Source organism: Dama dama, chromosome 30, assembly GCF_033118175.1.
Source record: "Dama dama isolate Ldn47 chromosome 30, ASM3311817v1, whole genome shotgun sequence".
In the NCBI taxonomy this organism is placed as follows: domain Eukaryota; kingdom Metazoa; phylum Chordata; class Mammalia; order Artiodactyla; family Cervidae; genus Dama; species Dama dama.
Window position 1 is genome coordinate 25,294,243 of NC_083710.1, and position 26,462 is coordinate 25,320,704.

The 26,462-nt window shown below is 39.1% G+C and overlaps 1 protein-coding gene across 1 annotated transcript; it reads right to left on the reverse strand.

Annotated features, from left to right (window-relative positions):
• Positions 1 to 5,252: 5,252 nt before the first annotated feature.
• CKAP2 (cytoskeleton associated protein 2) lies at positions 5,253 to 26,281 on the reverse strand. The gene is made up of 9 exons (XM_061133882.1): positions 26,118 to 26,281; positions 24,970 to 25,054; positions 14,348 to 14,426; positions 13,368 to 14,227; positions 12,486 to 12,690; positions 10,884 to 11,054; positions 8,896 to 8,965; positions 6,981 to 7,236; positions 5,253 to 6,501 (listed from the first exon to the last, which is right to left on the reverse strand). Exons 1-9 carry the CDS (start codon positions 26,185 to 26,187, stop codon positions 6,246 to 6,248), a joined length of 2,052 nt encoding a protein of 683 aa, XP_060989865.1. The 5' UTR covers positions 26,188 to 26,281; the 3' UTR covers positions 5,253 to 6,245.
• Between the last annotated feature and the right edge of the window lie 181 nt (positions 26,282 to 26,462).

Genomic DNA, 26,462 nt, shown 5'->3' on the forward strand with positions numbered 1-26,462 from the left:
AGCTAGGGGTGCTGATATTGGGGTGACTGACGTGACACACCTCGGGGTCTAGACCGTATATCCCTGTGAAGGAAGTGAGTGGAGAATGGCACCATCCAGGCGGTAGGCTCTACTCATGCGTGGCTCCTGAGCACATGAAAAGTACTGCTGGTGCAAATAGAAATGTGCTGTAAGTGTAAAATACACACAGGATTTCAGAGCGCCCCAGCACTTAAGAAAATAAAATCAGGTGGTGATGGCTGGCCACAGAATTCCTCCCCACTGGTTGGGAACAAGGCAAGAGTTCTTGCCAGCCCATTCCTATCAGAATTTCACAGGGGGATTTTAACTTGTTCATAAGAGAAAGAAAGAAAAGGCATAAATATTAGAATGAAAGAAAGAATATTGTCATTGCTCACAAATGATAAGATTATATGTGTGAAAAATAACCTAAAAATGTTAGTCACTAAATGAATTTGGCGAGACCAGTAGATGAAAGATAATGCTCAAAATTGTATTGCACTTACTTATGCCAGTTTAGAAAAAAGTAAAATACCAAAGAGAAAGCGTCAGTTGCTCAGTTGTGTCCAACTATTTGCCACCCCATAGCCTATAGCCTGCCAGGCTCCTCTGTCTATAGAATTCTCCAAGCAAGAATACTGAAGTGGGTTGCCATTTCCTTCTCTAAGAGGATCTTCCAAACACAGGGATCAAACCTGGGTCTCCTACATTCCAAGCAGATTCTTTACTATCTGAGCCATCTGAGCCCAAAATTAAAAAAAAAAAAAAAAGAGTAAAATATTCCATTGATCATTTTGTGTATTGATTAATGAGCTTCCTTGGTGGCTCAGACAGCGAAGAATCTGCCTGCAATGCAGGAGGCCTGAGTTCGATCCCTAGGTCAAGAAGATGCCCTGGAGAAGGGGAATAGCTACCCACTCCAGTATTCTTGCCTGGAGAATCCCATGGATAGAAGACCCTGGCAGGCTACAGTCCACGGGATCACAGAGTCGAACATGACTGAGCTACTTCACTTCATATTGATTAATACTGAACTGATATTTTGAATAAAACATGATGAAATTTAATTGTATCTGGGTTTTTTTTGTTTATCTTTTAAAAAATACTAGAGGGAATTCCTGGTGGTACAATGGTTAGGGCTCTGTGCTCTCACTGCCAAGGGCTCAGATTTAATCTCTGGTCGGTAAACTAAGACCCCACAAGCTACTTGGTACAGCCAAAAAATAAAAATAAATGAAAATAGAAATTGGCCTAAATGGTCTCGATGATGAACTAGAAGGTTTGAATGAAGTCAAAGAACCACCATGTAGGGAGCAAGGGAGACAGCTGGCAGGAGAGGAGTCATGAAGAGAAAGGGACCATAGTCTTAAGATTTTGGAGGTGGTGCCATTCTTTGGGACCCAAAATCCGTGTAGGAATTGCTGAAGTGGGAGGCACATTTCATTGAAGTGAAAGGTGAGGTTCAGTGGAGGGCATTACCAGGGAGAGACAAGCTGGTTCAGGGTTTCTGTCTTGTTGACAATTTGGACTGGGTAATTCTTTGTTATGGTGTGTGTGTAGGGCGGGGCGGGGGGTGCCTTGTGCTTTTAGGTTCTTTAGCAGTATCTCTAGGACTTCCCTGGTGGCTGAGGTGGTAAAGAGTCTGCCTGCGATGCAGGACACCTGCGTTCGATCTCTGGGTCAGGAAGATTCCCCTGGAGAAGGGAATGGCAACCCGCTCCAGGATTCTTGTGTGGAGTATTCCATGGACAGAGGAGTCTGGTGGGCTATATCTGTGGGGTCGCAAAGAGTGGGACACAACTCAGCAACTGAACAAGACACAACAATCTTATCCACTAGTCCACCAGGGTAGTCCTCCATACGTTTCAAAAGGACCACCAGTGTACGTCTAGGAAAAGAAATGTTCTTTAGGTGATAATAACATAGTAGGCAATTGCACAGTAGGCTTCCCAGGTGGCACCAGTGGTAAAGAACCCACGTGCCAATGCAGAAGACATAAGAGACCCGGGTTCGATCCCTGAGTCAGAAAGGTCCCCTGGAGAAGGAAATGGCAACCCACTCCAGCATTCTTGCCTGGAGAATCCCATGGACAGAGGATCCTTGCGGGCTACAGTCCATGGAGTTGCAAAGAGTTAGACACGACTGAAGTGACTGAGCAATGCATGCAGACAGTTGCAGGCAGCACCTTCAGCTTTGCAGCAAATGGGTGTACAATGAGCAAGTAGGAACCAATTACAGCCTAGTTTCTCTCCTGATAAGCCATGTAGATAAAACATTTTCAAAATATTAAACTGATATGATGTCTAATGACCTTTGAATCTCAAAGTTAATTTTCCTGAGTTCCTCGTGAGATAACAGTTTCAAACTCCAGGTCTTATTGGAAAAAAAAAAAAAAAAAGATTGTCTTAATTTTATAAGCTCCACCCTGTGTATCAGTTGAGTTAGGTGATAGCATAGTTTCACTGGAAGCGATGTATTCAGAAATGACGAAGATCAGAAGGGCAGTTTCAAGCAAGCATGAAACTTCTGAACTTCTGAAACACTGACGAAGAGGAAGAGAATTGTTCAGACTTGAGGATCAGCTCCACTGGGTGTCAGTTGGGGTAGCTTGAAGGCTGGGAGCTGCACTCCTCTGAGAGCTCGCTCACCCATGTCTGGCACTTGGGCCAGGGGGCTAGCGTGGCTGGCGCTAAGCCTTCTGGCTCCATGTGCGTAACTCTGGAGTTGAAAACCCCATCACCCACAATACCCGCTCCTCCATAGTGGCTGGAGTTACATTTTTATTTTTTGGTTGGGATCCTTGTGTTTTTAAATATAAGGGTATATTCTTTAGAGGTATTGCTGTTGTTTTAGTTGCTAAGTTTTGTCCTTTTTGCAACCCCAGGCAAGAATATTGGAGTGGGTTGCCATTTCCTTCTCCAGATCTTCCCGACCTAAGGATCTAACCCACATCTCCAACCATTGCAGGCGGATTCTTTGTCAGTTCAGTCGCTCGGTCATCTCTTTGCGACCCCATGGACAGCAGCACGCCAGGCTTCTCTGTCCTTCACCAACTCCTGGAGCTTGCTCAAACTCATGTCCATTGAGTTGGTGATGCCATCCAATCATCTCATCCTCTGTTGTGCCTTTAATCTTTCCCAGCATCAGGGTCTTTTCCAATGAGTCAGTTCTTCACATTGGAAAACAGGTGGATTCTTTACCACTATACCATCTGGGAAGTCCATTTTGAGGTATATTTTACATATAATAAAATACTCCCGTCTTAAGTGCACACTTCAGTGAGTTTTGACATAAGCATAACTGTGTAACTACCACTAAGGTATAGAACATTTCCATTTTCCCCATTTTCATCTTGTCCTTTTGCAGTCTCCTGTCTCAGCCTCTGGCACCAGGTAACCACTGATCTGCTTTGTCAACATGGACATTCTATCTTTTCTAGAATTTCACATAAATGAAATTATATAGTATGTAATTTTTTCTCACTTCTTTTACTTAGTATATTTTTGAGTCATCTATATTGCTGTGTTCGGTAGCTTCTTTTTCTTAACATCTGTTTTGCTTAATTTCCATCAAATGGATATAGCATATAATGGTTTCTGTTTTCTCAAGCACCAGTTGATGGGCTTTTGTGTTTTTTTCCAGTCTGGGCTAATAAAACAATTATGAACAGCTTTGTGTACAGCCTTTGTGAGGGCATGTTTTCATTTCTCCAGATACTTAGGGATGGAATTGAGGGGTCTTACCCTTTCATTTTATACTTTTAACACTTAAACTGCTACTAGATGATGAGAGTGAACATGAATTTCTGTATCCTGCACCCGAACATGACAAGCTTGTTAGCAAGATAATTAGTTTCAATTCTTTTGTTTCTTCTTCTACATCTCTCCTGTTGAAATCATTGGAGTATTTTCATTTTATATAATGTTTTATAGTCTATGGTTAGGTAGACTTCAGTTTTTTTGATTTGGTGTACTTAATGATTCTTTTAAATTTCACTGGAATAAAACCTTTAAGGAGACTTTCAGGTAAGATCATGAGCGGTCAAATGAATCTATGTTTGAAAATGCCCTTAAACTTGAATAATAACTTGGGCATAGAATTCTAGCTTCAGACTCCAGAGGAGAGATTTTGAATGTAGGTCTGTTGGGCTCCAAGGTTCATACACCATCCATCACAATCTTGGGAGATATTTAGCTTGGAACAAACCTAGATCAGACAGGTGTTAACTGTTCTTAAGCATATGAAAAGAAGTTATAACTACATCTCTAAGTGTTAGAACTATGACTATTTAGGTAGATTTCCCCTCAGTTGAAGGAAAAAAACCCACTCTATGAAACCTGTTCAGAGAACAGTTTTGCTGAGATATTCGCTTTCACTGAGATATTATAAGCTATGTTACATGGCCTAACGAACCATATGGTATGGATTGTATAAAGGTGACAGTGTAGGCCAGCTACATTTTGAAAATTTCTTTCAAAATGACATATTTTGTACCATTTATATAAAGTATGAAAAAAAGAATAAGGTAAAAGTTTTGATAAATAGATTAATTTTTCAAAAGGAAACACACCATTAAACACACACTGTTTTTAATTAGTGTTGAAAAACCTAAAGTCCAGTCTGACTGTAATGTATTTCAAAGGCAAGCATTCGGAGAAGGAAATGGCAACCCACTCCAGTATCCTTGCCTGGAGAATTCCATGGACAGAGGAACCTGGTGGGCTACAGTCCATGGGGTCACAAAGAATTGGACAAGACTGAGTGACTAACACACTTTGAAACTGATTATAGATACTATGATGAAAACAACCTGGACCAGATGGTTTACACTGTAACTGAAGTTGGAGCGGACTTTATGCAGAATGCTACTGAGACACTGAGGCCCTCTGTGCTCAGGGTCACTGACTGTGTGGGCCAAGAAGTCATGACAATGCAGAGACCTTTCAAGTGCACGTGCTTCTGCTGTCCCTCCTCTGGGCAAGAGGTCAGAGAATGAAAGTCTAATCCATTGTTTCTTCCTGATCCAACTCTTCACCACATGGTTGTGCTCTTTCCAAAACCACAGAGATGGGGATTGTCACTAGCTCTGACAAATCAGTATGTAAGAAGATTTGGGGAAGGGGGAAATTTAATTAATTAATTTAATTAATTCACCTAAGGAAAAAAAAAAAAAAACAACAAAGGCAAGCATTCACTTATTCACTGTGCTTAAATTGCATTTTGTATTTGTTGAGAGAAATATCATTCCAATATCATTATATATTTTACTTTATTGTATACATATTAGATACGTAGTTAAAAGGAATAAAAATCCTACTCTCTAGAACATGAGACAATAAATAGAACAAAGATTGGCACTATTATATAAACGGAATTCATGAACATAAATAGGTAATGTGATTTTTAACTATATTCATATTATGCAATTTTAAAACTAATCTTTTACAATGACCAAATCCTTACTTGAAACTGTAGGGTTGATAAAGGATATATGCCACTTAAGTATTAGTTTGGAGACTTACAAAACAGTTTTAGTGGTGGTATTTATGTGTGAAAAGAGTCCTACTACTGTGTATGATTATCATGTTTTAGGAGACATGATTTAACAGTGAAGTGTTTATATTAACATTACAAGGAAGAAATCAGTTTTAAGTTATTAGTTATTTTAGAAATACTACTTAAACTACAATGACATTTATGAAATAGTATATATTCCTTCTCTAATTCCATTTTAATAGTCTATATAAACTGTTACCAAACGAAGCAATGGGGTTAAAAACTTTTTAGCATTTTACATAGTCAAGTTAGAAAAGGAACTTAAGAAAGGAACTCAGATTTAAAGTTCCAAAGACCCATCAGCTTTGGCATGTTTTCTTCCTTACCACAAATCATTTTCTGTTAGAAATGGAGTAGTTAACTATCCTTCTTATGACCTTGACTATAATAAAAAAGAAAGAGGTCAAGAGACCACAGATGCACAGTCACTGGCCCTGATGGAGAGTGGCAGTGAACAACCAGGGACACGGAGACCACAGAACTGGGTGACAAAGGAAGCTAACTGTCTTAACAAATTACCTAGCTCAGAGAAAAGCTCAGTCTATTGAGATCAACAAGGTAGGATTAACTTTCTGCCGTGAATACTTAGGTACTTGGCAACTCCTGACCTAAACGACATACAGAACCACAACCAATCAACCGGCCAACCACTCTTGGAATATAATATAACCCCACTCCTTATCAGAACCTCACTCCTCTTCTGTTGGGTCAGGCTCCGAGAACATGCCGCACAGGGCTGTGTTGGGGCGGCACACGAAAGCATCAGTTTCACGGCCCAACTCTGTTAATTGTTCCAATGAAGACACGCAAGGATAATGGTCTTTTAACATATCTGGCAATTTAGAAGTCTTCTCTTGAAGACGTCGAGAACGTCTAACTGGTGTTAGAAACTTTAGCTCTTTATATGCTGAATTTGTTTCATCAAACTGCATCTTCTTTTTTACACTAAAAAAGAAAGACCCACAAAGTTATTCCCATTTTCACTTTATACTTCTATACTAAACATTTATCCATGTGACTTGTCCTTCAGAAAGAGGGCCTGCCAGCTCCCTGAAGTCAGGAACTTTTTCATTTCTCCATTTGTTGTTTGTTACAACTTGTACACACTAGATACTTAATACCTATAGAATTGGCTAATTGTTCAATTTCCAAACCCAGTGTTATTAGTAACACACAGAAATTAAAGTTTTTCTTTTTTAAAATGGTAATATTTAGGAAAAAGCAAAGCAAGTACAGGAATGTTCCAATTTCCAATGTACAATTCCAATGTTCCAATTTCCAATGTACAGAAATGTTCCAATCACATTTTGTTTGAAATCTTTCTATTAACAAATAGTTCTAATCGGGAGCTTAAGGATTTCAAAATACCACATGCACGATCCCTAAGCACAAAAACAAGAGCACATTACATTTTAAAAGTTTACCTTTGCAAGTATGGCGTAGTGGACACATTATATTTAATTAAGCAACCTGCCCTAGTGTTTGTACTTGGGGTTTTAACATCACTGGTTGGGTCTTTTACTTCGTCATTTTGCTCTTTTTCACAATCTTGAAACACCACATTTCTAGGATGCTTATTTTCCATTTCCAGTTTTTCTGATTCTCGATCAACATCTGTATCATCAGTGTGGGCTTCTTGGATTTCTTCTTTGGTTGCACAAGTCTCCTCAATATTTTCTCCTACGGAGAGATTTATAGATGAAGCTTTTGTTTGAATATAAAGAACAAATTCAGAAGACAAGGTTATTTACAGTTAGCCAAATTTGCAAAATCAAAGAACCATACTGCCATCTTGTAACCATTTACTTTTTCTAAGCAGATACTGCTAACAATTATTTAACAAATATCTAATATCTCCTATGTGTCAGGGATTCAGAAATGAATACCAAAAAGCAATCATCCCCACCCTTTAAGAAGTTCACATTCTGTGGAAGAGACATGCTTTAAAATAATTATGTGGAAAATGCTATACATGAGGTTAAAAAAACAAAGGGTCACAAGAACCCAAACAAAGAAATAACTGAGTTTGCTTGAGGGACAGGGAGATGGCAAAGGAAGGCTTCACAAATGACATTTCCATGGGGTCTTGAAAAATGAGTACAAGACAGAAGGAAGACAATCTTGGTACGAGCTTAAATATGATCCACTAAGACAAAATTAAAGGGCAAGCATGCTTAGAATATATAAATTTTTTAAAATTGCAGTATAATTGACATACAATATTTGTTTCAAGTACACAACATAATGATTTAATATTTGTATATATTGTAAAATGACGATCACAATACATTGTGAAATGATTAACATCTGTCCCCATACAGAGTTACAAATCTTTTTCCTTGTGATGAGGACTTCTAAGGTTTACTCTCTCAACAACTTTCAAATATGCAATACAGTGTTATTACTTCAGATACCACACTGTGCTTTGCATCCCCAGGACTTATTTATTTTATAACTGGTAGTTTGTATCTTTTGACCTCCCTTCACCCATTTCAATGGGCTGAGCTATTCTTAGACCTTCCTCTGCCTTTGGTTTGTGATAAACTAGTCTTTCCTGGTTTTCCTTCTGTCACCCTGATCATTCCCTCTTACGTGTGTGTGTATTAGTTGCTCAGTCATGTCCGATTCTTTGCGAACCCACAGACTGTAGCCTGTCAGACTCCCCTGTCCATGGGATTCTCCAGACAAGAATATTGGAGTGGGTTGCCATCTCCTTCTCCAGGGGATCTTCCTGACCCAGGGATCAAACCCAGGTCTCTGCATGGCAGGCAGATTCTTTACCATCTGAGCCACCAGGGAAGCCCATTCCCTCTTCAGCTCCTTCATTAAATACAGCCTTTAAGATCAGATCATATACATCTCCTGTATGTCCCACTGGTACTTGTTAACAGCAACCATAAATAGAAATATTCTCTGTTGAACTAAAAAATCTTTATAGAGATCATCTAGTCAAAAAAGTGAAAGTATTAGTCATGTCCAACTCTTTGCAACCCCATGGACTGTAACCTGCCAGGCTTCTGTCCGCGGGATTCTCCAGGCAAGAATACTGGAGTGGATTGCCGTTCCCTACTCCAGGAAACCTTCCTGACCAAGACAGGAAAAGGCTTAGAGAGGTAAGGTAACTTTTACAGATACATGATAACGATTTTGAACCAGATCTCCTAGTTAAGAATTATTTACACTATGTAGAGTCAATGAATTTCAGAGATAAGTCAACAGAAGTATGAGGAAAGAACCAACTTAAATATTTTAAAAAGTTTAAAAGATAAAAATAATTCAGCAAAGAAATTTAAAATTAAATCACAATTCACCTGAAGGAAACAAAAGAAACTAACTTACCAAATTTAAGTTTTTCTTGACTCTTCATTGTCAGAATTTCAACAATTGTATGTCGCATCTCTTCAATGGGCTTAATTTTTTTTTAATGAAGAAAGCAGACCCATATAAGTTTTATATTCTTAGACAGTAACTAGGTTATCCAAGTAGAAAATATTAAATCCAGTGATTAAATTACATATTTTAAAAGAAAGCAATGGTTCTTAGACCATTTTTCTCAGAATTCTTGCTACTCAAGTTGAAAAACATGACTGTCTTTTCCAAATAAAAATAAACTTAAAGAAAAGAAAGTGAAGTCGCTCAGTCATGTCCGACTCTTTGCGACCCCATGGACTGTAGCCCACCAGGCTTCTCTGTCCATGGGATTCTCTAGGCAAGAATACTGGAGTGGGTTGCCATTTCCTTCTCCAGGGGATCTTCCCAACCCAGGGATCCCACATTGCAGGCAGACACTTTACCCTCTGAGCCACCAGGGTTAAGGGATAGAATTTTATCAATTTAAAAATTTCCCTGTTAATTTTTCTTAACCCTATGGTAACTATTACTGCTTGCTTGACAGGAATAAAATGAATGAACAAGTAGCAAATTAAGACTATTAATATCTATCAAAGAGCTGATTATATTGTTTACTCTAAATTTGTTTTATTCCTTTATTCCTTTTCTCCTACATTCCAGCCCATGGTTATATTTTTGTTTCACATGCTATTAAATGCATCTTTGAAGAGTTCAAGGTTGATTAGTCTAACATTTTATTCATTCAAAAATTCAGCAGTTCAGTAACTATGCATTAAATGTCATATAGTGTAAGTACTTACTATATTCCCTTGAACCACAATGCCTGCTAATGGAGTATATTCAAAGTATGATACAAAAGGGAAGTTCAGGGTCACATTCTTAATTTTTGAACTTAGTCCTAAAGGACTCACCCATCAGGTGTTCGGTTTTCTTGTCCAATTTTGATCCCTGTTCCCCAACTTCTGCTCTGGTCTCACATCTCTCTCTTGACTGCTTTCTCTATGAATGCCTGGCTCTAGTTTTGCATCCTAGCTATACTATCATAAGCACCATTAAGTAACGTCCCTTCTGGCTCAATGAAGTAGGGACCTAACATTCTCTTCCAGGTGAAGTTAGGTGGAATACAATTATCCTTCAGCAAAGTGTCTTACACATTTAGAGAGAATACCTGCTGAATATATGATATGTTAATTCAGGTGAAAAATCAAATAGTATTTGTTGGCTTTGCTGATACTAAAGGATATAGACCTTTCTTCAGGAAAGGCTGAAAAAGAAAAGTTTTTAAAAACTCTGTAAACAATTTCTAAGAATGCATTTCTGAGAAACTTGGCCAAAAGGAAATACATTAGGAATATCTGCCCATAAAAACAAAATGAACAACCAAATAAAAACTCAAGATATGACTTATTCTATGCCCCAGGGCTTTTTTGTAGCAGCACAATGGGAAGAGGTAACAGATATGATATTAAACCACTATGGTGCTAATGTCAGAGAAATTAGTTTATTGCCATTTTCTATATGTGACTGGACCAAACATATGGCATATAAATATGAGTCCATAAAGATAAAAAGTGAGAGTTCTCTGGTAAGAGAGCTTGCTAACATTTTTAAAAGTTAATTTAATTCCATTTGCTTTCTATTAAATACTTTTTAATACTGAAAATTCAGTCTTTCAGTAGATTTCTCCACTAGACGATGTCCAAAATGACATGCTGTGGTAAACTATTTCTCACATCACATTTTAGGAAATGCATATTTCAGCTTATATCCATTTTCTACGGTCTGACTATCCCTAGTACATGGGCAAGTTTTAGAAGGGAGAAAAACAGCCTCTAATATGTAATTCTGTAGTCTTTAAACATTCATTACTGATGCATAAATAAGCAAAATTGTATCAAGTTATATGGTGATGTGTTCCAAAATAATTCTGAATTATTTACACTGAAATAATAATGACCCATAAGTTATCATCTCACCTGAGCTCCTGCCAGAATGGCCTTCTCATAGATTGCGATAATATTTTCAATAGGACTTGTGAGTGATTCAATATGTGCAAGGCATATCCAATATTTAACAAGCTTTTTGGCATCCGGAATATTTTTAATCAGGTCGTTTAGTGTAACTAATACTTCTTCTTTTGGACACCCCTAAAACAGCAAGAAATAAAGTGAGTGATGCTGTTTAGTCTACAAACTATGAACAATTAAGTAAGCCTACTACAATCAGGATCAGTGATAAAGAGAAAAAAAGGTTGGTAGAAAATTATTCATAAAATAGTCACCATTGTTTTCCTTACTCCAAACTTATTCTGAATGGTTAGCAAGAAGTAGGTCAGTCAAGAGTTAGAAAAAAGAAACACTAGTTGAGAAAAAATAAGTAAAAAAAGTGACTAACACGCTACTCAGTCTTTATGTTTACCCTCTTGTATGCTATGGAATTCTATTTGTTGATGTATGTACATACACACTTCTTTCCGCCTGTGCCTGGTCTCAGTTGTGGCTTGCAGGATCTTCTTGTTGAAGCAAGTGGGATCCAGTTCCCCAAGCAGAGATGGAACCCAGGTTCCCTACCATTGGGAGTGCAGAGTCCTAGCCACTGGACCACCAGGGGAGTCCCTATTTGTTATTACTTTATTTATAATTTTTTAACCTACCAAATGCTTATGGAAACAGCTCGCTAGTTTTTTTTTTTTTCCTGATTATCTTTGTCAGGTTTTGATAGTAAGATTAAAAAAATGAATCTGTAATGGCTTATGTAATTAACAGCTATATATAGGTAAATAGTAGGGCAGAAAATTCCACAGTATCAATAAAAAACCCCAGTAGAGTAGATAGGAATAGAATCAGTTTCCCTGACCATAATTTTCACTGGCTGTCAGAACTACAAAAAGTTTACAGATATTCATAAAGACTAGAGAAAGGTTTGAAATTACACTCTGTATATTCATCACTCTTGCTATGTTTAGACACCAGTGAGTGACCAAAGCAAGATTAAGGAAAAGTCAGGAGGAAAAAATACACACACACACACTCTGAAGTTGATTATCATTCCCATAAAATTCTGGTCCAAATCATTAAATTCTACAGTTGAAGACCATGTTGGTTTAGAGTAATGGGATTTGGTTTGCAAATATTTTAGTTAAATTTAATCTGTGACAATAATTTGTGCTGCTAGTCTTTGGTAAAGTATAGAATGAGTAGAAAAAATAATTTGTAAATACGTTGACTGAATGTAAAAAACAGAAGTATCAGAGCAAATACCCACCCCCAGTCCACTCTATATTAATATCTTAGAGAAATACAATATTTATAAACTCAATGGAAAAAAATCTAAGAATCCCTTTGATACATTTATAGGAACTCAATTAGAATGTAGCCCATTAAAGGCTAAAGAGAAACAATCTCACAATTAAGTCTCCATGACACTGATGACACATTAATTGGTCAAAAAAGATTGATGATATAATTTAATGAGATAACACTGATGAAGGTAATTTGTAAGCTATAAACTTAATTTGTAAGCTATTAAGCTATAAGCTATAAAGCTATAAACAAATATAAGATAAACACTCTATCTACCTCATTAATCAGCTTCAGGCATTCAGAAAATGTCTTGTTTACTTTTTCAGTAAACAGTCGTTGCTCATCTTCTTCTGCCATGGTAGTCCAGAAGGATCCAACAGGTTGTTCATCTTGTGTTTCAGGCTCAGGCCGGGTAACTGCTGAGCTTGGAGGCCGTTTCAGAATTCTTCCTTTGCCAGCTTTCCACTCACTCAGACGAGCTCTACAGTTAGAAGCAGCATATAAACATTACTGTGACACTGATGACAGAATTCTGTCAAACACAGTGAAAGCTGAACAATACTTCCAGTCTTTAATTCTACACTAGTGGCACATATATAGTTCACCTGTTTGAAGATAAAGAGGGAACATATCAATGTTAACTATATGCGCAAAGACCCCAAGAATGCATTTTTAAATGGAGAGGTTATAAAACATTTCCCAATTTCATTAACCATTTTAACTTTGATTACATAAAACAACCTAATTAAACCTGTTTTGGTTTGGTTTTAGTTGCTAAGTCACATCCGACTCTTTTGCGACCCCATGGACTGTAGCCCACCGGGCTCCTCTGTCCATGGGATTACCCTGGCAAGAATATTGGAGTGGGTTGCAATTTCCTTCTGCAGGGTTTCTTCCCAACCCAGGGATCAAACCTGTGTCTTCTGCATTGCAGGTGGATTCTTCACCACTGAGTCACCAGGTAAGCCCAATCAAACATACTCAAGTATAGTAACTTAGGATATACTGTTCCACAATATAAATAGCCTTAGGCTGATCTGCATATGAAGAGAATCCATGTACAAAAACCTCAAATACTCTAGTATCAAGGAAATGATAAGCCGAATTCACAAATGGTACTCTACTGAAAACTGAGCTAATAAAATTACATCTACTTACTTTCTCTCTTCCGCAGTTTCTTTGGGCCGAGTCCATCTACTGTCGACAGCTGCTTTCACCGTAGTGTGTCTGCGCTGTTCAGTGCTTTTTGACTTTTCTATCAGTTTAGTATTAGAAGATGAAGCAGGCCTGGCTACCATTTCAGCTGTCATGCTTTTTGATAGTGTCTTATTTCCTTTTGTGTCCTGTGAAGAACTGGTCTTGATGCCAGACGAAACTGTATTTAACTCTTTCTCTCGAGGCCCCTTCCGGACTGTAACATTGGCAGACATCCTGCTGCTGCCCTGTTTCATGGCGTCCTGGGTTTCACTGTGCTGACTTCTAATAGGAGGTCGCACAAGGTGTCGGATATGAGATGTAGTGTTTGCAAATTTAGTGGCAGTTGTCATATGTGAGGCTCTATCACTTTTCACTGTTACGCTGCTGACGTCTCCAGGCTGAGGCTTTGTGGCTTTAGAGACAGTCGCTGGAAGTTTCTTGGTTGTTGTAGAACTGTCATCTTTGACTTGCAGTGGTTTTCTAAAGGAATTAATCTTAGACTGAACAATTTGTCCACGATATGCTCCAAGCACAGGTTTCTTGGGCACGTTAGCATCGTGCTTTGGTTTTTCTGTAATCACTGTTTTTTTCTTACTGTTGTTTTTAAGGTGAAATGTTTGGCTTAATGTTCTATGCTGACTTTGGGGGTCATCTTTAACTGGTAACAATGGCAGAGTTTGATTATTATCCTCAGAATTAGGTGGATCCGTAGCTATAGTTGAATTGGTTAATTCATTAGAAGGTTTTAAAGGAATACAGTTTTTTTCCACTGTTAAATTATTTTTGATCCCGGTAGGTCTACCAACATTCTCTTTATCAGCCTAGAAGAGTTATTTAAGACAAATCAGTATTTTAGAATTCCTTTCTTTCAAAAAGAGTTTAGGGAAAAAACCTTCTTTAGGGATGAGGGAAAAGGGATGGAGAACTACTCCGTATCTTACCATTTTTGTCTTTATTTTCAGAACTTTTTTCCCTTCTTGGATCTGGCCTTCAGATGTCCTGACTCTCTGATCTCCATCACTTAAAGAAAAGAAAAGAAAATCCACATGCTTTTAGATAATGCTTCCTTTTTGAGGGGAGGTATAGGAGGATGTAACCACTCTCCGACTTGATAGTTCTAAATTGAGGCAAGAACTGAGCTGAGGTTGACTTGTCCTAAGCAAAACTTTTCTTTATTGTAGGGTGATTTAAAGCATAAACAACATAGCTAGGAAAAGTAAAGATATTTTCTTACAAGATCTTAAACCCTCCCCCCATAGTCTCATTCTAAACCATTCTCTAGTTGTTCAAACAAGTCTTCAAAAATCTTTGTTAAGCAACACTTTCTTTGGTTAGTTTTAAGTACCTGGTACCAGACTTACCTTGGAAAAAAACAGCTCTCCCAAAAGAAATCTAAAAATTTTCAAACACACAATTAATTTATTAATTAATGTGGATTTTAGTTTCTAAATGGCACTGCATTTAGACTATACATCCCAAGCAAAAGGTTCTTCAAGAATTAAACCTAGGAACAAGATGGCGGATGAGTAGGTGGACGTGGAGTCTCTCTCCACGGATACATCAGGAATACACCTTCAGACATAGAAGTGCATGCAGAACACCAGCTGAGAGCAGACAGGAGTACCTGACCAGCAGAAAAGGATATACAGACCCACGCAAAACTCGGTAGGACAAAGGAGCTAGAGGGAAAAACAGGAGTGTTAGTTAGGACTGGGCCTGCCCTAGGCGGATGGGGGAACTGAAACAGGGGTCTGATCCCCACACTGGGGCAGTTGTCTGAGTCAGAGGAGAAACATTTAAGGCTGAGAGTCAAACAGCTGATCTGTGGCAGCCTAAATGGAATGAGAATCAGACAGTCCTTAGCGCAGCCATACATACCCTGGACAGGGATGTAATCCCCTGGAAGGCGCAGTGGCTGGGAGCTGGAGTTTAGGGATTGTGGAGCAATCCCAGGGCAAGGGCTGCTGTTGACTGCAGAGAGATGGATCGAGGGGATGTGAGGGAGGAGACTGGTGGGAAATGCCTGTGGAGGGAAGCCAGGCAGCTATGGATGCAAGGCGATACTGCTGAGTCACACGTAGGGGGTGGACCCATCACCATAGCCTCTCTCCCACCACGTGCCAGCACTGGCCGCTGAACAATAGAGAGGCTGGCCCATCAAACGCCTGATGCACTGACCTACCAGAGTAGGACCCCACCCAGGGTGCTCATTTAAGTGACTGATGCGCCCAAGTACAGAGTAGGCAACCACCCAGAGGACCCCAGCCAGGGGTCCTCTCTATGTGCCTGATGCACGGAACAACAGAGAAGGGCCCCAGGCAAGGGAGCCCTCTAAGCCTGAACGCGCAGAGCTGCAGAGAAAGACTGGCCAAAGAAGCCTTCTGATCGCCAGCTCCGAGAGGCCTGAGAAAAGACTGTGATAGGGCCCCAACTCCTGCGACAGAGGCAGCCCGTGTCCCTGCACACTTGGCACCACCAGGGTTCCCCAAGTCAAGCAGCTGCGCCACCTTCACGCTCAACTCTCACTGGGGCAGAGCTGCCACAGGCAAAAAAGCCTTGCATCTTTGTGCACAGGGTTGCTTTGGTAGCATCCAACTCTGCAACCCTGTAGACTGTGGCCTGCCAGGCTTCTGTCAGGGAGGGGTTCTCCAGGCAAGAATACTGAAGTGTATTGGCCAGTGCAGGTGGCCATACCCTTCTAGAGCACGGTATTTCCTGCTGCCCTGGCCGCCAACTCCCGAGTACCTGGTGCTGTCAGAACCCCTGCGACCTAAGCAGCTGCACCACCTCCACACCTGGCCCTCACAGGGGCAAACCCAAGCCCTCCAGGGCAGCCTCAGGAGCAACCCCAGTGGATGACCCACATGCAGAGGTGGAGATAACTGCAATTGAAACCCAGGGGCAGTGTGGCTAAGAAGACCCAAAACTTTCCCACCAGCTGTATAGCTGCAGATTATATCCACATGATTAAAAAAAAAAAAAAAAAATTCACACGATCAACTATGTAGACTCTATCTACAGAATATATAAAAGGTCACTGAGAGCTCCCACAAAAGAAAACGCACTAGTTCTGCTAGCTGTGGACACTGGAGGCAGGAACACAGAGGAGCAGGAGCAGGTTAGACTCTGAGCTGCCCCCAGAGCAGGTCCAGGGGTCAGCAGTGTTGGAGGGCGTCCTAGGGAGGGGAGGCGGACTGTGACTCCCGGTGAGGGAAAGGACTCTGACAGCAGTGACTCAAGAAAAACATTTATTATTCTTATGTTTTGACTTGTTCTGTAGATTCTTTTGTATTTTTTTTTCTTTTCTTCCCCCTGTGTTGTACTTGTCGATTTTATTGGCACTATGAAATCTAATTAAGCTTTTGAGCTTTTTTTTTCTTTTTCTTTTTCCTTCTCAGTCACATTTTTTATTGTTGTTATAAACCTCTGCCTCTATTTTGGGCTTTTGCAGTTCTAGAGTTTCCTTTTTTTTTCTTTTCTCTTTAAAAAAATTTTAAACCTTTATTATTTTTCCTACATTTATTCCTTTGTTGGCTTTTTCTACTGTTCTTTTTTCCTTGCAGTTAATCTTTAATGTATATAAATCTCCTCTATCTACCTCTATTTAACTTTGCATATCTATTCTTTCTTTCTTTTCCTCTCAACATATTTGTTAGTTTTATTTTCATTACTTTATTCCCCAGTTGGCACCTTGCTTTAGTTTTGTTTTCCAGTTTGTGATTTAGTTAGTTTTGCTCTGGTAGATATAATTTTTGGTTTCCTTTGTTTGCAGGGTCAATCTACTGTACTTTATTTTTGTTGGACTGTTTTGATTTTGCTTATGGGTGTATATGTGTATATGCAGTCACACTTTTAATTTTTATTATTGTTATAAACCTCTGCCTTTGCATTAGGCTTTTGCAATTCTGTTGAGTTTTTTCCTTTTTTTCCCCTTTCTTCTTTCCTCTTTTTTTCTTCTGTTTTTTTTTTTTTTTCTCTTTTTTATAATTTTAACTTAAAAATTTTTTAAACCTATTATATTTTCCTACATTTATTTCTTTGCTTGCCTTTCCTACTGTTCTTTCCTCTTGCAATTAATCTTTAATAGATATAAATCTTCCTCATATACCTCTATTTAACTTTGTATATCTATTCTTTCTTTTCTTTTCTCTCAACATATTTGTTAGTTTTGCTTTCATTGCTTTATTACCCACTTGACACCTTGCTTTAGTTTTGTTTTCCAGTTTGTGCTTTAGTTAGTTTTGTTCTTAACTGGTAAATATAATTTTTGATTTCCTTTGTTCGCTGGGTCAATCTATTGTACTTTACTTTTGTTGGACTATTTTGACTTTGCTCACGGCTGTATATGTATATTCCATTATTTTAATTATTATTTGACTGATTTTGTAACTGCCATTTGTCTGGAGTGCATCTTTGGTCCCTCATTTTTGGATATTTGTTTTAATCTCACTTAATGCCATAACAAACCACTTGTAGAATCTTTGATCCTGACCAGAGATCAAGCCTTGAGCCTTTGGAGTGGTAGCACTGACCCAAAGACCCTAGACTACCAGAGAACTAACCCTAGGGGTATCAAATAGTGAGAACTCACACAAAGGAAACCACTTGAATACAATTGCCGGCATCACCCAACCACCAGTAGCACACTATGCAGGAGGCCTCATCTAAACAACAAACAAAACAAAAATACAAACCCAATATCAGCAGACAGGATTGCCACCTCACTCAGCCTTGCCCATCAGAGGAAAAACAAAGACTCAGCACAAATCTCACCCTTTAAGAAGCTTACATAACCCACTGGACCAACCTTAAGAAGGGCAGAAACCAAAATGAAGAAAGAATTTAACCTTGAAGCCTGGGAAAAGGAGACCTCAAACACAATGAGTTAAAAAAAATAACGAAAAGGCAGAGAAATACTACACAAATAAAGGAACAAACCAGAAACACAGAAGTCCAAATAAATTAAGAGGAAATAGGCAAGCTACATGAAAAATAATTCAGAATAATGATAGTAAAGATAATCAAAAAACAAAATGGAGAAAATGCAAGAATCAATTAACAAAGACCTAGAAGAATTAAAGAATAAACATACAGAGACAAACAACACAATTACTGAAATTAAAAATACTCTAGAAGGAATCTATAGCAGAATATAGGAAGCAGAAGAACGAATCAGTGAACTAGAAGATAAAATGATGGAAATAACTTCTGAAAAGAACTGATAGTCTCAGAGACCTCTGGGACAATATCAAACGCACAAACATTCAAATTGTACGGGTCCCAGAAGAAGAGACAAAGAAAGGGTATGAGAAAATTTTTGAAGAGATTATAGTTGAAAATTTCCCCAACGTGGAAAAAGAAATAGTCAATGACATAAAGAGTCCCATACAGGATAAACCCAAGGAGGAACATGCCAAGACACATACTAATTAAACTAACAAAGACTAAACACAAAGAAAGACTATTAAAAGCAGCAAGGGACAGGCAACAAGTAACATACAAAGGAAACCCCATATGCTTAACAGCTGATCTTTCAGCAGAAATTCTGCAGGCCAGAAGGGAATGCAGGATACATTTAAAGTACTGAAAGGGAAAAAGAAAAATCTACAACCAAGATTACTGTACCTGGCAAGGATCTCATTCAAAATTGATGGAGAAATAAAGTTTCTCAGACAAGCAAAAGTTAAGAGAATTCAGTACCACCAAACCAGCTTTACAACAAATGTTACAGGGGCTTATATAGTCAAGAAATACAAGAGAAAGAAAAAGATCTACAAAATCAACCCCAAACAATTAAGAAAATGGCAATAGGAACATATGTATCAATAATTACTTTAAATGTAAATGGATTAAATGCTTCAACCAAAAGACATAGACTGGCTGAATGGATAAAAAAACAAGACCCATACAAATGCTGTCTACAAGAAACCCACGTCAGACCTAAAGACACATATAGACTGAAAGTGAGGGGATGGGAAAATATATTCCATGCAAATGGGAAGCAAAAGAAAGCTGGAGTAGCAATCTTCATATTAGACAAAACAGACCTTAAAATAAAGAACATTACAAGAGATAAGGAAGAACACTGCATAATGATCAAGGGATCAGTCCAAAAGGAAGACATAACAATTGTAAATATCTATGCACCCAACGCCGGGTTCGATCTTTGGGTTGGGAAGATCCCCTGGAGAAGGAAATGGCAGCCCACTCCAGTACTCTTGCCTGGAAAATCCCATGGACGAAGAAGCCTGGTAGGCTACTGTCCATGGGGTCGCAAAGAGTTGGACACGACTGAGCAACTTCATGCACCCAACACAGGAGCACCTCAGTACATAAGAAACACTAACAGACACAAAAGGAGAAATGGACAGTAACACAATAATAGTAGGAGACTTTAACACCCCATTCACACCAATGGACAGATCATTAAAAACAGAAAATGAATAAGAAAACAGAAGTCTTAAATGATACATTACATGAGATGGATCTCATTACAAACACATGGAGATTAAACAACACATTTCTAAATAACCAACAGGTTCCTGAAGAAATCAAAAATGGAAATCAAAAAATTTCTAGAAACAAATGACAATGAAAACACAACAAGTCAAAACCTATGGGAGTAGCTTTTGCTGCAGTTCTAAGAGGGAAGTTTATAGCAATACAGTCCTACCTCAAGAAATAAGAAAAACATTGAATATAGACAACCTGACTTTACACCTAAAACAACTGGAAAAAGAAGAACAAAAAACCCCAAAAATTAGTAGAAGGAAAGAAACATAAAGATACAAGCAGAAATAAATGAAAAAGAAATTAAAGAAACAACAGTAAATATTAATAAAACTAAAAGCTGGTTCTTTGAGAAGATAAAATTGACAAGTCTTTAGCCAGACTCATCAAGAAAAAAAGAGAAGAATCAAATCAACACAATTAGAAATGAAAAAGGAGAGGTTACAACAGACAATGCAGAAATACAAAGGATTATAAGAGACTATTATGAACAACAATATGGCAATAAAATAGATAACCTGGAAGAAATGGACAGATTCTTAGAAAAGTTCAATCTTCCAGGACCAAACCAGGAAGAAACAGAAATTATGAACAACCCAATTACAAGCACTGAAATTGAAGCTGTGATCAAAAATCTTCCAAAAAACAAAAGCCCAGGACCAGACGGCTTCACAGGAGAATTCTATCAAACATTCTGAGAAGAGCTAATGCCTATCCTTCTAAAACTCTTGCAAAAAATTGCAGAGGAAGGAACACTTCCAAACTCATTCTATGAGGCCACCATCACCCTGATACCAAAACCAGACAAAGACAACACACACAAAAAAAAACTACAGGCCAATATCAATGATGAACATAGATGCACAAATCCTCAACAAAATTTTAGCAAATAGAATTTGGCAACACATCAAAAACTCATATACCATGATCAAGTTGGATTTATTCCAGGAGTGCAAGGATTCTTCAATATACGCAAATCAATCAGTATGATACACCATATTAACAAATTGAAAGATGAAAACCATATGATAATCTCAATAGATGCAGAAAAAGCCTTTGAAAAAAATTCAGCACCCATTTATGATTAAAATTCTTCAAAAAATAGGCATAGAAGGAACCTACCTCAACATAGTAAAGGCCATATATGATAAGCCTACAGCAAGCATTATTCTAATGGTGAAAAACGGAAAGCATTCCCCCTAAGATCAGGAACAAGACAAGGGTGTCCACTGTCACCATTATTATTCAACATAGTTCTGGAAGTCCTAGCTACAGCAATCAGAGAAAAAAAAGAAATAAAAGGAATCCAGATCAGAAAAGAAGAAGTAAAGCTCTCACTGTTTGCAGATGACATGATACTGTACATAGAAAACCCTAAGGATAGTATCAGAAAATGACTAGAGTTAATCAGTGAATTTAGCAAAGTTGCAGGTACAAAATCAATACACAGAAGTCACTTGCATTTCTATACATTAACAATGAAAAATCAGACAGAGAAATTAAGGAATTGATCCCATTCACCACTGCAACAAAAAGAATTAAATATCTAGGAATAAACTTACATAAGGAGACAAAAGAACTGTACATAGAAAATTATAAGACACTGATGAAAGAAATCAAAGATGACATAAACAGATGGAGAGATACTCCATGTTCCTGGGTAGGAAGAATCAATATTGTGAAAATGACTATACTACCAAATGCAATCTACAGATTCAACGTGATTCCTATCAAATTACCAATGGCATTTTTCACAGAACTAGAAAAAAAAATTTCACAATTCATATGGAAACACAAAAGACCCCAAATAGCCAAAGCAGTCTTGAGAAAGAAGAATGGAGCTGGAGGAATCAACCTTCCTGACTTCAGATTATACTACAAAGCTACAGTCATCAAGACTGTATGGTACTGGCATGAAAACAGAAATATAGACCAGTGGAACAACACAGAAAGCCCAGAAATAAACCCAAGCACCTATGGGTACCTTATTTTTGACAAAGAAGGCAAGAATATACAGTGGGGAAAGACAGCCTCTTCAATAAATGGTGCTGGGAAAACTGGACAGCTACATGTAAAAGAATGAAATTAGAACACTTCCTAACACCATACACAAAGATAAACTCAAAATGGATTAAAGACCTAAATTAAGATCAGAAACTATAAAACTTTTAGAGGAAAACATAGAATACTCGATGACATAAATCAAAGCAAGATCCTCTTTCACCCACCTCCTAGGGTAAAGGAAATAAAAACAAAAGTAAACAAGTGGGACCTGATTAAACTTAAAAGCTTTTGCACAGCAAAGGAAACTATAAGCAAGGTGAAAAGACAACCCTCAGAATGGGAGAAAATAATAGCAAATGAAACAACTGACAAAGGATTAATTTCCAAAATATACAAGCAAGTCATACAACTCAATACCAGAAAAACAAACAACCCAATCAAAAAGTGGGAAAAAGACCTAAACAGAAATTTCTCCAAAGAAGACATACAGATGGCTAACAAACATATGAAAAGATGCTCAGCATTGCTCATTATTAGAGAAAAGCAAATCAAAACTACAATGAGATATAGCCTCCCACCAGTCAGAATGGCCATCATCAAAAAGTCTACAAACAATAAACGCTGGAGAGGGTGTGGAGAAAAGGGAATGCTCTTGCACTGTTGGTGTGAATGTAAATTGATACAGCCACTATGGAAGACAGTATGGAGATTCCTTAAAAAACTAGGAAGAAAACCACCATATGACCCAGCAATCCCACTCGTAGGCATACACCCTGAGGAAACCAAAATTGAAAAAGACACATGTATCCCATTGTTCATTGCAGCACTATTTACAATAGCTAGAACATGGAAGCACCTAGATGTCCATGAATGGATAAAGAAGTTGTAGTACATACACACAATAGAATATTACTCAGCCATGAAATGGAACGCATTTGAGTCAGTTCTGATGAGGTGGATGAACCGAACCTATTATACAGAGTGAAGTGAGTCAGAAAGAGAAAGATAAATATCGTATTCCAACGCACATATACAGAATCTAGAAAAATGGTACTGAAGAATTTATTTACAGGGCAGCGATGGGGCTTCCCTAGTGGCTCAGAGGGTAAAACATCTGCCTCCAATGTGGGAGACCTGGGTTCAATCCCTGCGTTGGGAAGATCCCCTGGAGAAGGAACTGGCAACCCACTCCAGTTTTCTTGCCTGGAGAATCCCACAGACAGAGGAGCCTGGTAGGCTATAGTCCACGGGGTCGCAAAGAGGAGGACACAACTGACCGACCTCACTAACGGAGACACAGAGAATAGACTTATGGACATGGGGAGAGGGGAGGAGAGGGTTAGATGTATGGAAATAACATGGAAACTTACAGTAGCATATGTAAAAGACAGCCAACGGGAATTTGCTGCATGGTTCAGGAAGCTCAAACAGGGGCTCTGCATCAACCGAGAGGGGTGGGGTGCAGAGGGAGGTTCAAAAGGGAGGGGATATATGTGTACCTGTGGCTGACTCATGTTGGGGTTTGACAGAAAACAGCAAAATTCTGTAAAGCAATTATCTTTCAAAAAAAAAAAGAATTAAACCCAAACTTCTTTTTACAGATACAGGCTAGTTAGTACAGGCCGTGAGACTCTCTTAGCAAGTGATTTCGTATTCTGTGAACAAAGTGGGGGAAAAAAGGGTCAGTTGGACATGCCTTTGATTCTAAGTCAGATTTCAACTTTAGAGATATAAAAAAGGTGAACTAAAAGTATATTTTAGGGTCAACAGAGTTTGAGAGCTCTATAGTTGAGTTTAGAACGTTCTTTTCTTCCCATTGTGTATAAGAGTACTCTAAACCCCATAACCCAGTTGGATTCCTTATTTAAATAAGTAGTTGAGAGTCACAGTCACATTTGAATTAATGTTCTTTCTCTGCTTTCCCTCTATTAATTTCATTCCACCTCAAGGTTTTAAATAAATACCATCTACACACAGACAACTCCCAAGTTTTTGTCTCTAGTCCAATTCTCACCCCTGAACTTCACACACATCACTGTTTGGCATCTCCACTTAGATGTCTTATTGCTACCTCAAACTTATCATGGTCAAACAGAGCTCTGGATTCTCCCACTCCTCACTCAGGCTTCCCATCTCAATATACAGGATCACCATCCACCCAGTTATTCAAATCAAAAGTCTAGGATCATCTTTTTGTCTTGAACAAAAAAATTGGGATTTGTAAAAGAAAATGTTTATTATAAAGTAAAGAAACTAATTAATATAAAAAATTTTTTTAAATTTTTATTTGGGAACAATGCCAAACTTATATAAAGTTGCAAAATTATAAATAATTTAAAGAATATCCATACATTCTTTACCCAGATTTGCCTACTGTTAACATTTTATCCCATTTGCAATATCATTTGCACTCTTTCTGAACATGTCTATGTGTAGAATATATACAACTTTTTACCTGAATCTTTCAAGTTAAGTTATATATATAATGGCTCTTTACCACTAAATGCTTTGATGTTTATTTCCTAAAAACAGGAATTTTATATACTCACAGAACAGTTATCAAATTCATAAGTTTACCTTGATTTACCACCTTATTGTTCACAGTTGAAAACTGATCTAATAATGTCCTTCACAGTATTTCCTTTTCCACTATCAAACACAGTATAATGGTCAGGTATTGAACTTAGTTGTCATATTTCTTTAGACTCCTTTAACCTGGACATTCAGAATCATCTCTGACTCTATTTTTTTTTTTATATCCCACAGCTAATCCATCACCAAGTCCTGCCAGCTCTATCTCCTAAATATAAGTTTCCACCCTGGAGAAGGATATGAAGCATTCATCAAGACAAACTATATCAATAAATACAGTACCTATTATAAAGAAATGCAAATTAAAATACTGGATTAAATAAAAGGTTATTAAAATTCATTTCTTCTTTAAAAATGTGGCTACTAGAAAATTTTACATTACACATGTGGTTCACATTACATCTTTACTGGACAGCTCTAATTTGACAGAAGTGAATTGAAAAACATTTGATCTCACCTGAGTAACATCTGATTTTCCTGTTTGCATGCAAAGGAAGTTTTTCTTTTTAACAGCTGCTCCTTGAGTTTTTGTCTTCTTTGCTCTAAATAACAAAAGAGCTACAGGTCAGCATCATATACAATAACATCAAATAAAATATTGATTAAAAAAAACATACTGATTTAACTTCGAAAAATATTCTACTTGAGATCACATATTGTCTACAACCGAAAATTTCCCATTTCAGTACTGCTTTTGAGAAATAATCGTATTTTTAAATGTCTGTTGCTATAACTGGTCCCCATAACCACTCTGAACAAGAATAACATTCCCTACTGTCCGAAAGTGAAAAGTCTGGAGAGCATCACTGTCGACATACAGCTCCTGAAAGCCAAGTGTCAAGAGCTAAACGGTAGAGATGAGACACCTGACTCCAAGTTCTAATTTACCAGAAGTGGGTGAGAATTTGTTTTCCTATCCATAGGCCAAGAAATAGCTATTATTTCTGAAGACCTGGATCACTCGAGATTTCTCTGAACTCGAAGGCAACATGCGTTCAATCTGAAGCATCAGATGCGCACACTCTTCGCTCCAGAAATGAACTCCCGACTCGGGATGCGGGAGTGGACAACTCTAGATTTCTCTTAACTCGAAGGCAACATTCCTTGAATCTGAAGCATCAAAAGCGCACACTTTTCGCTGCAGAAATGAACTCCCGACTCGGGAGGCGGGAGGGCCCTGCGCAGGCGCAATCATCTCCCCGGGCGGACGCGGCCCCGCCCCGCCCCGCCCCCACGGGCCCGGGAGCCCCGCATACTCGCTCCTACCCTGCCCCAGGCTAAACGGATTCTCTCACCTGGGACGCGTCTCCCCCACCAGCCGGTCACGACCGCACGCAAGGAGCTCAGCCCGTACACTAACATCGCACAGCGGGCACCACTCCGATTGTCCAGTTCATAAACGCCGAGAACGCGGCCGCGAAAGGCCGAGCACCCCGTGCGGGCTTCTCACACAACCGTGCCGGGTTTGGGAGCTGGGGAAGCCGGTCTGCGGCCCCGCGGCCCTGACGGCCTTGCCCGAGCCTTCCCGCCCCCGTGGCCGCCCCGGCCCCTCAGTCAAACGATCCGCCGTCGGGCTCGCGCCGCTCCCGCCACGGTGGGCCTCACCTCTGAACGCGGACTGGGCCCTCTGACTCGGGTTCAGCTGCAGGTCCTGGGGGATGGCTGGGGTGCTCATCGCAGCTCGGCGCAACGGGGTACGCGTCTCCGGCGTAGAGTCCCTGCGGACACCGCCGCTGTTGTCTGCCTCTGGGCGCGCGGGGCTCTGCCTTAGACAGCGCGGCCGCCCATTGGTGCTCGGCGTGAATTGAACGAGCCAATGGGCGCGGAGGGGCGTGGCCTGAACTACGGTTGCAGAGGCGGGGCTTGCGTCTCTCGACTTCGGTTAGGACAGCTCTGGACTGAGTCCGTGGGTTTTCAAACCTAAACAGCGCGCATGGGGTTGGGCTTGGG